The sequence below is a fragment of the Annulohypoxylon maeteangense genome, assembly GCF_022496945.1.
Source record: "Annulohypoxylon maeteangense strain CBS 123835 unplaced genomic scaffold GGS22scaffold_14, whole genome shotgun sequence".
NCBI lineage: Eukaryota > Fungi > Ascomycota > Sordariomycetes > Xylariales > Hypoxylaceae > Annulohypoxylon > Annulohypoxylon maeteangense.
The window spans coordinates 274195-291856 of record NW_025953261.1 but is presented as its reverse complement, the minus strand read 5'-3'; the positions used below and the strand labels follow the sequence as shown (position 1 = coordinate 291856).

The 17662-nt window shown below is 47.8% G+C and overlaps 3 protein-coding genes across 3 annotated transcripts; 2 read left to right on the top strand and 1 right to left on the bottom strand.

Annotated features, from left to right (window-relative positions):
* Window positions 1–1615: 1615 nt before the first annotated feature.
* GGS22DRAFT_190745 (glycoside hydrolase family 92 protein) lies at window positions 1616–4176 on the top strand (the record flags this gene model as incomplete). The annotated part of the gene is made up of 5 exons (XM_047965020.1): window positions 1616–1717; window positions 1785–2297; window positions 2362–2838; window positions 2890–3269; window positions 3324–4176. The coding sequence occupies 5 exons, from the start codon at window positions 1616–1618 to the stop codon at window positions 4174–4176; spliced, it is 2325 nt and encodes a 774-aa protein (XP_047816599.1).
* Window positions 4177–4670: 494 nt separating this feature from the next.
* Window positions 4671–7042, bottom strand: GGS22DRAFT_168668 (DUF300-domain-containing protein). Its single transcript, XM_047962203.1, has 6 exons — window positions 6760–7042; window positions 6679–6696; window positions 6569–6622; window positions 6428–6515; window positions 5361–6371; window positions 4671–5310 (listed from the first exon to the last, which is right to left on the bottom strand). The coding sequence occupies exons 1-6, from the start codon at window positions 6846–6848 to the stop codon at window positions 4810–4812; spliced, it is 1761 nt and encodes a 586-aa protein (XP_047816598.1). The 5' UTR covers window positions 6849–7042; the 3' UTR covers window positions 4671–4809.
* Window positions 7043–7527: 485 nt separating this feature from the next.
* GGS22DRAFT_190743 (uncharacterized protein) lies at window positions 7528–17337 on the top strand (the record flags this gene model as incomplete). The annotated part of the gene is made up of 3 exons (XM_047965019.1): window positions 7528–7568; window positions 7647–7682; window positions 7767–17337. 3 exons carry the CDS (start codon window positions 7528–7530, stop codon window positions 17335–17337), a joined length of 9648 nt encoding a protein of 3215 aa, XP_047816597.1.
* Window positions 17338–17662: the final 325 nt, after the last annotated feature.

Sequence of the window (17662 nt, the reverse complement as noted above, 5' to 3'; positions counted from 1 at the left end):
CTTCTAGTATAACAATCTCCATCATTTCATTCCCGTCAAGTACATTGGTAGAAACAGTACACATCAAGTTGTCAACACATGTATCCCATCTGTACTATTATATTCAATATTTATTGTACAAAGTACCTAGGCACCTTCCGGATCTTAGACGATTAACTTCCGGGTACCTACGACCGGAGACAATAACCTAAATTTAAACTGTTTCCACCCCTGATCCTTACTCGGGTACCTAGGTACTTTCGGTACGTATGACTTGAAATTCATATTCAAATGAACTCCGAATGATTAAGAAAACCATACAATCCATTTTTCTTTGCCGCTTCATTTGAATCAAGTCAAGGAGCATGGCATCGATAAGCAGCGTCCTATGCGTAATACATATTATCAGAATAACTTAGGAGATGTGTTCGACAACATACCAAGTTATAATCTACCTACCATATATTATACACTACCACCAAATCGGCATTCGGGAAATCGGCTCATGCATGATCAACGCACCTGGACGCTGTCGCTATTATCATTGGTAGGTTCCCATCAAGCTACTCAAATAGAGCTTCTTGATAATAAATTTCTGCACCGTTCGGTTGTAGAATACCACGCACCTCCCGAAGTCAAGAAGAGGCAAGACCTCCCACTCTTGGACTTTACTTGACACTAAGAATCCTTCGTGTGGTTAGGGTGACAGGCTGCGACACCACAAGCGCGACGCAGCAAGTTCAGATGACAATGTCAACTGAAATCGAAAACTAGATCCAAGCTATGCAGAGTATGCTGATCTTAAAGAGGACCTGAGCTGCTGAGATGGAAAAAAAAAGAAAAAAGATAATCTGGTTAGGCACGTGCCTCCAAAGAATCGAAGAATACCTAGTACGGTCAGCCCTCGGAACCGAAGCATACCCAACCTGCCAACTTATCCACGCTGTTACGATAGCGGCATAGGTATCCCCTCTGTCTCTCTACTAAAGTCGTCGATCACGATGTTCTCAGCCCATTGTTTAATGATATTATTATAAAGTATTCGCTATATTTATGGAATAGCAGCCTCAAATCTAGCTGCCAAGCTTCGATCATGTCTTTTCCGGGAGGTGATCGTCGCTGCGCCTCGTCTAGCTGCACCCCTGGCAACCCGGCGACCCTTTCATTATGTAGATGCTGGTAAATGCTAGTAGATGCAGGGCAGCAGGGTTCCGGCAAATTTGGTCAACGTTACAGCTGCAGCCGCTGCAGCCTCTCACTCAGCGGGAATGCGCAATCCGGTCCACACAAGGATTCCTACGCTGTAGGCACCGTGGCTTTGTTACTCCTTTGGATAGGTCCAAATTTAGGTAGGTTCGGGGGGATCTATGTCGTCAGGAGCCAGAGAATCAAGCCAGAAACATCGTCTATTCCGTCTAGGTAGCCACTCGCTTGCTGCACTGTTCAACATTCACTCGCTCTTTATGTGAATGGGACCACTACTGCCTTGATGTTTTCGGTTTCCCTAAAGTCGTTCGTTAAGATATATACCAACTTATGGAGTAACTTGACTCTTTTGCTTTTCAATGTTTCGATCATAGGTGTTTTTGGTTCTAGCCAATTCGATCAACTCCGACATCAAAGCCATACCGTCTCGATGCGTCCCTCCGCGGGCATGGCGCTGGGCGTGGCGCTCGCTCAAGCACACAATTTCCACCTGCAAACGCAACAGGATTTGAGTCAATTTGTGTTACCTCTGGTATGTAAACCGAATTAACACACCCTAAAATGAAAAAAAAGAATTCAAATTAACTTTACCCTTCAAGACCGGTACCACTAATGGAGGCAACACATTTCCTGGTGTGAGCGTGCCGTTCGGAATGGTTAAATTGGGACCTGACTTATACACCGGATCCGATAGCTACTCGGGCTACCAGTCGACCGGTAGCTTCATCGGTTTTAGCCTGCTGCACGAGAGCGGCACTGGCGGCGCCCCAAAATACGGCGTTGTCTCACAGATGCCCGCCGTCGGCACCATCGAAAACCCATTGGCCGATCAGAGCGTCAACCGGAGTGCTGCAGATGTGGCGCGGCTTGGCTACTATAAGTCAAATTTATCCAACGATGTTACGGTGGAATTGGGCGCAACCGCCAAAGCTGGATTATACCAGTACCAGTTCTCTGGAAATGCTGCTGCTTCGAATATCATCGTCGACGTCTCGCACGTTCTTCCGTCATTCAGGGGTCAAGGTCTAGGCCAAAATTATTTGGGTGGTAACATCTCGGTGACGACGACTGATAACAGTGTTCGTTACACAGGATCTGGTTCTTATGACAATGTATGTCTCTAATTGGTGGCGCATATCGATTGGATTGAGTGGACAGAGTTATTGACGTTATCAGGGATGGAACCGTGCTCCGCAATGGACGGTGTATTTCTGCGGCTATTTCGATCAGGCGGCAACATTCAAGACATTCCTCGGAAATGGCTCGAGCGGTGACGACTTACAGGATTATAGTACCGCGAGTTCACAGGATTCCAAGTCTCGGCTGGGTGCTGTTTTCACTTTTAGTAGTGCTAATGTCACATCGCGAGTAGGAGTATCGTTTATTTCATCCGAACAAGCTTGCACAAATGTCGATACCGAGATACCCGCGGGAACGTCCCTAGAGACTTTGGAAAAGAATGTGAAAACGGCATGGAACAGCCAAGTGTTGTCCAAGATCACGACAACGGATACCTCCAACACCACGAGGCTACAACTCCTTTACTCGTCGTTATACCATATGTCCCTCATCCCGACCAACAAGACGGGTGAGAATCCCCTTTGGTCGTCAGCTGAGCCTTATTACGATGATATTTTCACATTCTGGGATTTGGTAAGTTGGACGCATTCCAAACCAGGATGACCAAAACCTAATGAGATATAGCACCGTTGCACAACATCGCTTTTCCACATCCTACAGCCTGTAGCGTACGAAGAATTCATCCGCTCCCTTGTCGATATATGGAGGAATGAGGGCTTCTTGCCCGATGCGCGGTCCTCGTTTTTCAATGGCGCGACGCAAGGCGGCTCTAACGCAGATAACGTTCTTGCAGATGCTTACGTGAAGGGTGTCCGCGGCGCAGTCAACTGGGACGACGCATATTCCGCCATGGTTACCGATGCTGAGAAAGTGCCTGCCAACAACAACGATTCGAGAGATAAGTCATCTTCGACTAAGGAAGGAAGAGGCGCGCTCCCGGATTGGATAGATCGCGGCTTCATCACCACAAAGTACGGGCGATCTGTCAGTCGAGCTATCGAATAGTAAGTTATACTTTGATTTCGCGATTTCAATAATGTGAGGCTGACGACCTTTAGCGCCGGCAACGACTTTGGTCTGTACCAAGTAGCCAAAGGTCTCGGCAAAGATGACGATGCGCAGAAATACCTCAACCGTTCTCGCAACTGGCGCAACCAATGGAACCCGGACCTGACCGCGCTCGGGTTCTCCGGTTTCCTTGGGCCGATCGACCAGAGCGGCAAATTCACGTCGCAGGACCCGCTCAGCTGCGGAGGATGCTACTGGGGCGACGCCTACTATGAAGCCCTTCCGTTCGAGTACTCGTTTAACGCGCACCACGACATGAACAAGCTGATCGAACTGGCGGGCGGTAACGACACTTTCCTGTCGCGACTCGAGAAGTTCTTCGAGGGCGGCGTCAGCTCCGGAAACTCCCAGTTCAACCACACCCTCTTCAACCCCGGCAACGAGCCTAGCTTCACCACCCCCTATCTGTTCAACTTCGTCGGCCGCCAAGACTTGAGCGTCAAGCAAAGTCGCTACGCCGCCAATAGTTACTACGCGCCTACGCCCGGAGGTTTACCCGGCAACTCAGACGCCGGCGCCATGGAATCCTGGGTCTTATGGTCAATGATCGGGCTGTACCCGCTTACCGGCCAAACCACCTTCCTCATCGGATCACCATGGTTCAGCAACCTAGCCATCGATCTCGGCAGCGGGAAGAAGCTCATCATCACGAGCACCGGCGGCGGCGGCCAATCATACTACGTGCAATCCCTCAGAGTCAACGGACAGGTCTGGAATAAATCGTGGGTAACATGGAACGACATCTTCGCCAACGGCGGAAAGCTAGACTTCGTACTTGGCTCTGAGCCCGTGAACTGGGCTACGGGTGACCTGCCGCCGAGTCCGGCGACAGAGAGCTCGTAGTTCGTGGTATTGGGGGTAATGAAAATGTTAGATAGTACGTAGGAATGAGAATGGGTATGTAGGTAGTTAATGGGTATTCGTTAACGATACGTGTAGATATACATACATAAAGAGACGAAGAGGAAAAAGAGGAAGAGGAGATTTTAGTTCGTGTATATAATGATTGGGAGATTGGAGTATATATGTGCCTATATATATATCTTACATATACCTATCTACCTACCTATATATAGATACAACTATGAGGTAGTTATGACCCAATCTGAACTTAGAAGTGAACGCTTTGATCGTGTTTTACGAATTGTGAATTCGGGGTTTGGAAGTTGGGTAGGTAATTTTGACGTGTGTTAAGCTTTGTGAGAAGTCTAACTTTACTGCTACTCGTATTTGAATCTAGATGGAGTAGCGTTTGTCATTTCAATGATTTTCAATTGTGGTATTTATATTATGACTTATATCACGAAGGTGCCTTAAAGGACGAGGGAAAAAAACACAGCTACAGTTTCAATTTTCTTTTTCAATATTTCACTTTGCCTTCTAGTTACATACCAGTATGAAACGGCCGTACGCGAAAATCCAGGGTATCTAATAATTACGGCGCAAAAGGACTCAAAACACAATCTCAAAATAAAATCACAAGCGGTCGCCGCCCCAAACATTGCTAGACTCGTCCTCGCCCGTGCTGAAAACTGGACTTGTTGTGCTGCGGTCTGCTCCGTCGCCTCCCCATTGCCTTTCTTCTTCTTGCCCTCCAGGGGTCACATCTTCGGATGTTGATTCTCCTATCTTAAATGTAGGATCTTCCTCTTCAGCCTCTTCCTCTAGAATCTGAGGTTCGGCTGTTGAGAGTAGGGGTGCACCTAGAGGACCTTCTGATTCTCTTTCCTCTGCAACAGCGGCTGTAGGCTCTGGGGGAGGTTTAGGTGTAGACTTGGGTTGCTTCTGTTTACCTTTCTTCTTTTTACTGATAACGGTTTCAGCACTTGGGGGTGTCGACTCTGTTGGCCTGTTGCTGATGCTTTGGGATGACCTGGTTCGAGTTGTATGCCACGCCCCGGTACTAGATTGATACACAGCCGGTTGCCTGGAGATCCAGCGTTCTCTTGTTGGCACATTTGCGGTAACAACAGGATACTAAGAGATATATCAGTAATTGTGACATGAAATATGTCGGTTAAACTTACATTCCAGTCTCCAAATTCCAACTCTCGTGCCTTGTGGTAGAGACTCTCATCATCAGGATCCAGTGTGGCCTCATCGGTAGACCCATGCTGATACTTTGGTGTTGGATTACCACTAGGTCCTCCATTGGAGTTCAGAAGTGGCGTATTTGCACTCATCTCTCCCCTGACCTCGCCTGGTTTAGGGATCCAATACTTGGCCTCACCTCCTCGCTTGTATCTCATCCCATCCTTCAGCCTTGCGAATCGAGAACTCGAGTCTTCGTGTGCAATAACTTTTCCACTAGAGTCGAATACCCTATAACTATACTGATCGCCTCGGAAGGTCTGTTTGGAGTCTTCGATAAGATCAAGGATGCCGAAAGCATCCCTTGCGGCATACTTGACGGGTAATCTGGCGGAGGAAACGGTATTGTCGGCATAATCATGCCAAGAAAAGGCATACCAATGAGCCACAGCAAACGCGGGCATCTCGCAACATATCAAAGCGTCTTGGATCGCAGCGGCGAGGTTGTCCGAAGTATACCCCTGGACATCATCCGGAATGGCCCCTAGCCACACAAGAATGGAAAGGAAGAACCCTTGCCAGTATGAGGCGAAGATGATGAGTTTGATGCATAGAAATTTGGGAACTGGTCGGTAGGGTATCAGGTCATTGTGCATGCAGACCCAAAATAGACCGAGCGAGTACAAACTAACTGTAACGCTAATGTTGTATATAATTCCACTCCACATGTAGCCTGACGAGACGCCGATGTACCCCTCCTGGTAGATACCTGTTGCTTTCATGACGACTGCAGCTAGGGCGAGAATGGGCTTGAGCCACGCATACTGAAGTATTCCTCGTTTTACAGCCAAGAACGTATGAGGATCGGATATGTCGACTTTGGCTAAGACATGGTTTAATGGCCACAGATGGTGTACGGGGGCACGTCCGTGTGCCATAATTATGAGGGCTCGTTCGCCATCGAGGTAGTTGATAAGGAGTTGGAAGAAGGTGTAGATAGTAAAAGCCTTTTGTGCCAAGTTAGATTGATATAAAAAAGTTAAGGAGTAGTTTGCATTCATACCTCGTATATATCTCTAATTGGATCCAGAAACGCCGATGCTGACAATGACACCATACTAACCCAAGAACTTATGGAATATATCGGAACCCTGACGACGGCATTAGACAAACGAGAGTATAAGGAATTTTGAACTATTCTCACATTAATAATATGCGGACGACATATCTTTGCAACAGTGGCTTTCGATAGTTCTTCCTGTATACGCGATTAACTAGGTGCATTAGATAACTGGGTAATTGGGGTGGGCTTACAGTTGAAGCCATATCGAGCTATTTCAATACTATATTAGTATTTACTACCCCCAGACGGACAGACAGATTAATATATCTTACACAATAGATACGAAAGTTGCTGCTAAAGAGAAGACACCGGCGATAACGGTGGTGGCCGTGGTGAACTTCTGGCCGGTACCTCCAGCCATGTTGTCGGGTTGAGACACAGACACCGGGAAAGATGCGTGTCCTGGCTACATAAAGGCCGAAAGATTCAAAGGCACATGGTGGAAAGCTGTGGTGCTTGTAAATTTAAGAAAAGCGACGCGTGGAAGTTGTGAATATTCTAAAGAGGAGTGGGAGCTTTCTGAATTGTCATTTGATCATTCTTGACTCGAAATCCATGAACCCAGTCAGGGTACGTACCGCAACGTACATCGTAATGCAACCTAAATGAGAGCTTATGTGGATGCCTTCTTATCGATAACAATGGAACAGACGGCTGGTTTAGTGCGAAAAGAGATCCGCCAATCATATCAACGCTTTTTACTCCAGCCTAGAGTCTACCCCCTGTTTGGTCGCGCGTCATGCAGATCTAGCCTTCCTTTGCTATTAATTACATGTACCATAGTACCAAGTACAGTCGGATCGGGATCTACCTTCAATATTCTAATCAATCTTGATGATAGGTTATTCAAAACTTCCTCAACCCGGCTATCTCAACGACATATGTCCAATGTGGACTATTACTCCTCCGTGGAGGCCTTACAATTCGACCGAAATCCACGGCTGGAGGTTCAATGCCTTCTATAATTAAAATATTGGAGAGAACTTAGGCGTCGCAAATCGTAGGGGGTGTTTGGGGGGTCGGGGGGTCTTGAAGTTATCATGGCTCACCCCATCGTCCCGGGTTGGCGCGATTTCAATGGGTAGGTTAACCTGGAAGTCACCGCTACCAGATCTCTCATAACCGATCCGAAGGTCATTAAAGCTAACCAGAAGAAAAGCCAATTCCTAGCTTATGTTATTGTCTGTGGTGTCCTGTAAGTTTCTTACCCGGATCGCACTCTATCTCTGTATACTATCCATCTGTATACCGGCCTGCTACGTACCTAACCTTGTCGAAGTGCTATCTTCTTCCTGTTATACTTTAACAGAGTATTCGCCTCTATCGTCTCGTACATGATCCGCGCCTATACCTGGCATACTTATCGTGTCTACATCGATATACAAGCCTTGCAGTGGTCCTTACTCGGTGGACGAGTCTTCTTCACCGGCCTTCGATATCACGGGAATAACGAAACAATCCTTATCCAGAATGGGCACATCACCTGGTCGTATTGGTTGCGTAGAGTGCGAGATGTCGGGGTTGGCGTAGGGAAAAAGAACGTAAAGAACGGAGATGGTGTTGCGCTAGATGCTGGTAAACAGCCGGAGCTTCCCTGCCGTGTCAATATTGTCGTATCCGGGTTGGAATGGTTCGTCTATAACCGAAGTGCTGCTTACGACTCTTTGCTCGATGCGATGACCGAGAACCCTCCGCCTGAACCCGCCGATGCGCTTGACGAAACCGAAGTCCTCAACAACGGCTCAGCCAAACTGCGACATCGACAACGTAAGAGTCAAGAAAAAACCGATCATTATAAGGAAAACGGCCTGAGCTTCACTGATGAGAAGAATGGATTTGAAACTCACCACCAGAGGACCTTCAGTTCTAATTCTGTCGCTGAGAGTAGTCACGAGATAAAGGAGAAGGAGGATCTTCCTCTGATGCTACAATTATTCCCTATAAATTTCAGATGCGACAAGGCCGCGATGGTCATGGGAAACGACAACACAAAATCTATTTTGATCGCGAAAGCTAAATCTTTATCTGGGGAAATTGATGCCGCCGATTGCCAGACTCCGGATCCGTACCGCCAACTTTTCAAGATCCGGCTCGAGGACCTTGTAGTTGAGATGAAGGAGAACGATGGGTTTAAGGAAGAGCAACTCACTAAAGCACATAAGGATCAACAAACAGCTAAAGACTCTAGCCCTGTACAAAACCGTCGATTCTTTCGGGTGCAACGTCGTAAAGTACTTGGTCAATTACGTTACATGATCCCGTACTGGAGGAAGTCTGTCGAGTCTTTTTCGGTGACTTCACAAGATGGCGGAGATGCACCGACTGACACTCGCATACCTGGTTCTAACCAATGGCAGGGGCTTTCTCGATATCTCAATGACGATGATGAAGATGATAAGCTTAGATGGTCATCGGTCGAATATGCCTGTGTAAACACGATAGCGGAGAGTCCTGAAGCAACACTAACGATACTTTGGGATGTCCCTGGAAGAGTCACATCGCATAGCGCGCCACATCCCCCCGCAGGCAACAGTTCTTCGGATAACGTTAATGGGGCCACAGCGCCGGCATGGGCGATCAGCCTATCATTGAAAGGTGGCATGCTTCACTACGGGCCTTGGGCGGATAGACAGCGAGCCGAACTCCAGAGGGTATTCTTCCCAGGTTTATGTAAAGATGCTGTACCTGCTCAGAAACTCCCGCTTGGCGCATACAGGGTGCCTACGCAGTTTAACTTCTATCTAGAAATTGAAGAAGAGGTCATACTCAGAGTGCCTACGCGCGAAGATTCGAAAAACTGGAGGTGGAAGAAGGAGGCTCTCACGTTGCAGCAGCACCGAAAGCAGGGGAATAGGCGAGAAAGGGGTCGCGACCGAAAGTCACCTGCGACGACAGCAGCACAACAGCGTCCCTACGGATGGCTGGACATCAAAGTAGCGCCAAATGCCACAGTTTCATATATCATGGACATGCTTGCAAGGCCGACCGGATATACGAACACGTTGAAGATCGACCTTCCCTCGACTGAACTCTCGACCAGCGTCAATCATGGCCTTATGTGGAAATCTGGGCGTCAACAGATATCCTGTGATATGTCTACCCCTCTTAAATGGAATGCCCTCCGGACTTGGCGTTTTAACATCGACAGCGATGGGCTTGAACTTTTCATTTTAAGAGATCACATATTCTTACTCACAGACCTCATAGATGACTGGGGAAGCGGGCCACCTTCAGAATACCTTACATTTACCCCTTTCAAATACCTCTTGAATTTAAGGCTTCGTAGTCTGAAGCTTTATCTCAACGTCAATGACGTGAATATCGTCAATGATCCCACCAACTTTGAAGAAAATACATATTTAGTCATCTCTAGCCCATGTTTGGTAGCAGATACTTGCATACCGATAGATATCTATCGACCCCCGACGAATGCAATACCATTCCGGGTCACGGCCGAACCTCTCCGCGTCGACTTACATGTTCCACCATGGAACACTCAAGCGACATTCTTACCCTCGAAAGAGATAGGACACCTCGAAAGTCTAACTCTCGAAGGAAAATACCACTATAATTCAACCACTTCACCCGCAAACACTGATACCCTTGTCCTTGACGTTGGTGGACAATCCCCCACTGCTTTTCTTTACGGTTTCCTCGTTCGATATTTCTTGCAATTAAAAGACAATTACTTCGGCGATAACGTCCATTTCAGAACCCTGGATGAGCACCAGGAAGCCTTACGAACCAAAGAAGCGGCACCAGATTCTCAGTCGACAGATCGACCCCCGCATAAGAAATCCAACGACATGGACGTCATACTGAGCATCCGTACTGACGACCCTAAGATTTTTCTGCCCGCTAATATGTATTCACCCAAGCGGCATATCCCGATAGAGGCCGCCTCTCTGGCGATCGATCTTCGTTTCACAAACTATTATATGGACCTCGACCTATGTTTCAGCCCACTAAGCCTTTCCCTTGGCGATGACGACGAAGGAGCCACTAGCCCGATGAGTTCTATACCGAGCACCCAGCTATTCATCGACGGCATTACTATCTATGGGCACCGCCTATTCGGTCTGCCGCCGGTTGAGCCTACATACCTCTGTAATTGGGACTTGAAAGTCGGAGCGGTTACTGGCGATTGCTCGACCGATTTCACAGCCAGTCTTATACGAGGAGGAAAGGCATTCGGCTTCTCCCTCGATGATGACGAGAATGCTTTAATACCTTATTCATCCATAATAATGTACGATGTGACGTTCTTGCGAGTTTTTGTTGAATCAGTTCATGTTTGGATGCACGTGGATGAGGCAGCATTCCTGTTCTCCACGGGGACAGTTGATGTTGAGTTCAATGATTGGGCTCGGACACATTATTCTAGACGTGCCGACATCAAGGTACCAAATCTCGAGATTGCTTGCGTCAACTCGGAATCTGCCACAAGACATCGATCACGATTCCGCTCTCATGTTGATACCGATGTATTCCTCCGGACCAATGTACATTTTGCGCTCATTGGGCGGAAGTACGACTTTGCACAGGAGAGACAATTACAACAAGAATTGATACGCCGCCATGACCAACGAACGCATCGGACCAGTTTCTTGTTACTGCCAGGTCTCCTAGACGATTTCACACCTGACACCGTTGATAATCCAGCACAAAGCGTCCCTTCGGTTCCTCAACCAGCTTTGTCGGGCTCAGTCGCCGACAACCGTTCGATGTTGTCTTTGGGCTCATCACACCAATCTGCAAAGCTTCGCCGTAAAAGCTCGTTTCTTTCGCTAGCTAGCTCCAGTAATGGTAGTATTTTACGACCAGGCTCAATTAGAACCGCCCAACAATCTCGTGTTTCTGGTCGTACCGCCTCTAGTCCTGTTTTATCCAAGGGTGGTGAGATGAGACAGACGGCCCAGCCTCACGAACACCCGGCACCACCAAGCGTTTATGGGGAACATGGGGACAGGAGAGATCCATATCATACTAGCATATCCTTTTCGAGCCAATATTTTGCCCCCTCCTTTCCCTTGCAGAACGTCCAGCCAGATGCCAAGGAAGCTGTATTACGCAGCATCGAAGAAAACGAAGATGATAATCTTTTTGGTTCCTCCGATTTCAGTTTACAAAACTTCCACCCTGACCAACTAAGTCAAGAATATGCTCATCAGAGTCTACTTCTTGAGCTCCCCTCTGGAATTAGTGTTTTCCTCAATACCCCGTCTTTGCGGTGCATAGCTTCGTTGATACAATCTTTTTCACCTTCCGACCCCGAAGATATTCTTGATACCTTGCAAATTGGAGCAGTAACCGATATTTTCGATGCTCAAAAAGACACGAAAATAAACGGGACGGTTACGGATTTTATCCTACGATTACCACAAGCGAACTTACGGTTCCTAAACTGTTCGAATTTTGATTCTGACGATTCCTCCCAGGAACCCCAAGACCAGTATGATGTGTCGCTCAAGACACTTGTGCTTGCCACGCGGTCTGGCTTACCTGCCAAAGACATTGGTGGTACTCCTATCGCTGGTAGCTCTCAGCTATCGTTTCATTTCCGGCTTGCGTCCATGGAACTCTCCGCTGCGGAGAGACTCACAAATCTGGACCAGATGCCACAAGCTGCTGTATTAGCAAGGACAGAAAGAATTATGGTCTCTATGGGTTCAAAAGAAGTGAATTATATCGATGTTGATGTTGGTGGTATACATGCATCTTCAGCTTCGGGCAAGGTTGAATACCTCGCTTCACTAATTCATAGGACCAGTGTGCTTGCATCTGAAACAGCAACCCTTTTCTCTGACACGCTTTCGGCTGGAGATGAACGTATAAAACAGTTCACATATCGTGTTATAACTGAAGGACAGCAGGCGAGTGACGCTTCTTTCGTCGTTCGTCCCTCAGCTATCTTGCGGACGGCAACCCGACATTTGAGAACGTATGATTCTTGGAAACTCGTTACAAGATTACGTCAGATGTGGAATACTCTCGATTTTGATGCCAAAGAGAGCCTAAAGCGAGACTGTCTGTTCGGGTTCTCGCAATACCCTAACGATGCAAGGTACCAGGTTACCGCAGCTTTCGAGCGATGGCGCAGCTGGGATCTCGAAGACCCAAGACACGCAGTACTCTTAGACAACATCTTTGGTAGAGCACCGGAGCCAAATGCGAATGTCTCTAACCAAATTCCAACAATGGTTGTAGCAAGGATCCAAGAGATGCAGTTTGTGCTTGATCCTGGCCCAAAGCAGAATGAGATCGTCATTTTAGACCTCACTGTGAGAGTCCAAGAGAAGAACAATAGCATCGAAGTGCCTAATGAAAAGCCTATTGATGCGGGAGAGCCGCTGACACTTGTCAACATATATTGTGGTGAAGCATGGATCAAGACAAACTGGGAGTTATGTGAACTTGCAGACGATATTCTCCGACTCTACAAGAAAGCAGATTCCTCGATATCCGAAAAACCAGAGCCCAAGAAAGATATTACAGCAGAACATAAGCCATCTCGCCCACTCCATGTGGTATGCGTCTTAGGAGAAGGTGCAGTATCTTTTGAGGCTATTAACCTAAGCTCTAGATTGCAAAGTAGCGATCTAAAGCTATCAATTCTCACGACTAATGGAGCGCGTGGTTCTACAAATACGAATCTTATATTAGGATGCGAATCGGCTACTGCTAAGATCAAAAGTCATTCGCAAGTACTTGGCACCGCGCGACTCCAACACCCCAGTGTTATTGTTGTACACGATGTACAATCCGATAAACAATTCGATACACACACTATCAGATCAGCAGCTAGCAGTCAAGACCTCAAGTTCATTGTTAGACAAGATCCAATCGTGCTAGCTGAGGTCCTGGACCTGTTGATTAAGGACGAGGTAGCGCAGCTTTACGCACTAGGGCAGAGGTTCCCTTCAAATCCGTCTCCTAGTCCCCAGGAACATAAGAAAGGACGGCTATCAACAATACAGGGCAACTTGGCGATGTTCTTGGACTCGTACACGATTACCCTGCCCTTGTTACGTTCCCTTACGTACACTATTTCCGGTGTTGTTGCGCGAGCAAATATGGCCGCCAATTTTGGCAAGGAGATGATACTCGACTTTGACATCAAGGAAAACTCTCATGATATACAAATCGAGGTCAATAACACCCCTCGTAGTATCTCACTATTGCAGATTCCCCCGACAAATGGTCGCATAACAAGTCTCACATCCCCAGATGAGCATTCAGTAACAGCGCTATTCTCGCTAGAGCTTGTAGAGCTAGATGCATCCGCCGTCTATAGTTTGCTTGGTGCACTCAACCGACCAGAAATATCGAACGCCATAAATGATCTTCAAGAACAAGTCAAAATTTTGCAAGGGCATATCGATGAAATTTTTGGCTCCACGGGAACTTCATCGACAGAACCAATATCAGACTTGGCGCCAACAAAACCCACTAATCCAAAATTGACATACACCGTTCATGGTAGCCTCGCTGGATTGAAAATATTTGGCAAAGCACCGATCAAATCAGGTGTTGAGTCACTCGCGGGTCTGTCGTTCCATTTGGACACGGTACAGATACAGGTTGCGAACAAGCTAGACGAAGGGGTCATTCTCGAAAACCCAGAAGTTCACATTAACCTCCACCAGATTATGTTCAACATCGAGAAAGGATCTGCTATGGGAATGAGGTCTTGCGGAAATCTCGCTTTTGGCGCTCTGATTACCGCCACAACTCGCGAATCGGAAGAAGGGAAAGAGGTAAGATCTTTCGACTTCAAATCTGACGCGTTTGAGATAAATCTCTCGTCTGATACCGTATCAACATCCGTGGACGTGCTCGGTTACATGGGCGACAAAATCAAAGACCTCGATACGTCACGGGAGCTTGAATACTTGCGGAAGTTGAGACAGACAAAGCCTCGTATCGCTATCAACGATGAAGAGCAGGAAGCAGAAAGCGATATATTGGACTCGTTCCTCTCTTCCATCATGTACTCTTTTGAGATCAAGAATATTCAGATATGCTGGCTTGTGTCTCCTCTTAACCAGCCTACGGTAGGCCAGGAAGATCTAGTATTATCATTCCAGCGGATCGAATTTGCTACGCGCAAGAAAAACTCGGCGAAGTTAACCATAGAAGATTTCCAACTGCAAATGGTTCCACCAGGTCAAGATAAATCCCGACGGTCGCTAAATTCGGCTTTACTTCCGGAAGTCATTTTCAATATTGCTTTTGTCTCGACAGCTGATGCCCGCCGACTAGCCTTCCAGGCAGTAGGAAAATCTTTGGACTTACGCTTGACTTCTGCTTTCATCGTACCGGCTGCACATCTCCAAGATTCGATCAGCCTATCAGCGAAGAATGTCCAACAAGCTTCGGAACATTGGGCGCCAATTGTCATGCCGGAAAAGCCAGTCATGGCAGTTACGGGATTAGCTGACCAAGAAGTCGAGACGAGGCGCTCCCTATTTGGAAGCAGGAGACTTGAATCGCTCTTAATCGATGCTGACTTTGCTGGAGCTGTGGTACACCTTGCTGGTAAAAGACCAGATGACCCGACTACATCACCTGGATCAAAGCCTACGCTAGCTGGGAAGTACGGACAGTTCAGTACAGATGAAACCGGCAGCAGCATGGTACTCTGCGCTCCTGGGTTAGCCTGGAAGACCGAATATAGAGACAATGGTAAAGAAGATCCGACTTTATATGGAGAGATCAAGATTGCTCCATCACGCAATATTCTCTACCCAACCATTGTTCCTCTCATAATGGACATCACCTCTAGCATCAAGGAAGTGGTCGGTGACGACGCATCTGAATCGCCGGTCTCACCAGCAAAACCGAGTGAGGATACAGAAAAGGACAAAGATAAACCAAAGTCCAGCAACGAGGATAATATTCTCACGGCAGATCCAAGCGCAGTATTAGGACGTGTGAAACTAAATCTGGGTCTACGCATCTGTAAACAAGAGTTTACTCTCAGTTGCCAACCTATCGGCCGAGTTGCGGCTACAGCTCGCTTCGAAGATGTTTATATCACCATGAACACAGTCCACGCAGCCGAACATGGCAATTTCTTCGCTATATCTGGTACATTCACCGGCTTTCACATGTCCGTACAACATGTGTATTCTAGAGAATCTACGGGCAGTTTCCAAGTCGAATCAATCGTGCTTTCGATGATGAACAGCAAACACGTCAGTGGCACAAGTGGCGTTTCCGCCATTCTAAAAGTTAGTCCGATGGAAGTGGCCATTAATGCCAAGCAACTTCAAGATTTCTTACTCTTCCGAGAAATATGGATGCCGAGAGAAGTGAGATCAAGTACAGCTCCTGTCTCGACGGTTACAGCAGAATCAATAGCGCAAGGCCATCTCGTCCAGAGATACCAACAGGTCGCTGCTACGGCAGCTTTCCCATGGACCGCGACAATTTCCATCGCTTCCCTAGATGTTCTCGTAGATCTTGGTCAATCTCTCGGCAAGTCCAAATTCGCTATAACCGAATTTTGGGTTTCGTCAAAGAAGACGTCTGATTGGGAACAAAATCTCTGCCTGGGATTTTCAAGTATTGGTGCCGATTGTACCGGTCGATTGAGCGGGTTCGTTGCTCTTCAGGACTTCAAATTACGGACTTCTATCGAATGGCCAGAACGAGAGGAGGCGTTAAACGAAACGCCGAGAATCCAGGCTTCGATTTGCTTCAGCCAATTCAAATTAAAGGCAGCGTTTGACTACCAAGCATTCCTTGTCGCAGATATCACAAAGATGGAATTCCTCATGTACAATGTGCGCCAAGAAAAAGACGCCTCTGGTGACAGACTCGTGGCGAATCTCGACGGAGAAGCCGTCCAGGTATTCGGTACCACGACTTCGGCTGCCCAGAGCGTTGCTTTATGGCAGGCTATCCAAAAACTCATGCAAGAGCGGAAAGCAAGTTACGAGACGTCGCTACGGGATATAGAGAAGTTCATGAAGCGAAAGTCGATATCGAATCAACCGTCCATCGTACAAGCTAGCCCAGGCAAGCCACACGCTAACAAATCCGAATCCGAATCCCCTATATCCCTCGACACTGACGTCGTGGTAACGCTAAAGGCTGTTAATCTCGGTATCTTCCCAAGCACCTTCTCAGACCACCAGGTCTTCAAACTAGAGGCCCTAAACGCACAGGCCAAATTCTCCGCGAACATGGAAGAAAAGCGCATCCACAGCAGCCTAGGTCTAACACTCGGCCAACTCCGAATCGGTCTCGCAGGCGTCCGCCGAGTCGAGGCTCCGAAGGCCGTCAGCGAGATCTCAGTCGAAGACGTAGTAGCCAGCGCCACGGGCTCGCGCGGCGGCACGATCCTCAAAGTCCCTAAGGTCGAAGCCAGAATGCAGACGTGGCAAGTGCCCGAGTCCCGCAACATCGAGTACATCTTCAAGAGCTCGTTCGAGGGCAAGGTCGAAGTCGGCTGGAACTACAGCCGCATCTCGTACATCCGCGGCATGTGGGCCAACCACAGCAAAGCCCTCGCACAGACCTGGGGCCGCGAATTACCCGCCATGTCCGCGATCAAAGTCACCGGGGTCCCGGAGCAGACGGAGGGTTCCGGCGCGCAGCAGCAGCAGAAAATCACGGCTGAGGTCAATGTCCCGCAGTCGAAGTACGAGTACGCGGCGCTGGAACCGCCTGTCATAGAGACGCCGCAGCTACGGGATATGGGCGAGGCGACGCCGCCGCTGGAGTGGATCGGCTTGCATAGGGAGAGGTTGCCGAATCTTACGCATCAGATTGTGATTGTTTCGTTGCTGGAGCTCGCTGGGGAGGTGGAGGATGCGTATGCGAAGATTTTGGGGTCGTCGTAGGTGTGTTGGGGTGTGTGGGGGTGAGAGGGAGATTGTAAGAATGGGAGATGGGGAAGTGGTTTTTATCGTTTTAGAAAATTAGCAATTTGCATAACTGGGCGCAATGGGAATTCGCATCAGGAGATTGGGTTGATTGATTCTTTGTAGAGAGATTAGCACATTGTTATGTATGTTGTTATGGTTAGGCTGCAAAGGCGCCGTTGAGTTAAGCTGAGCTGTATTGAACGGCGTATCCGTTTTTGTTCTGTATTCTTTTTGTTTGGTAGGTAGGGTTTGGATGAGAGGAGAAGAAAAGAGAAGAGTATCTAATACTATTAATTAGGTG

Coding starts and splice junctions, on each gene's coding strand:
- GGS22DRAFT_168668 (XM_047962203.1), bottom strand. CDS start 6,848: ATGGCTGGAGGTACCGGCCAGAAGTTCACCACGGCCACCACCGTTATC. Junction 6,516..6,568: donor GTCGTCCGCATATTATTAAT/GTGAGAATAGTT, acceptor TGCCGTCGTCAG/GGTTCCGATATATTCCATAA. Junction 5,311..5,360: donor TGGAATTTGGAGACTGGAAT/GTAAGTTTAACC, acceptor TATATCTCTTAG/TATCCTGTTGTTACCGCAAA.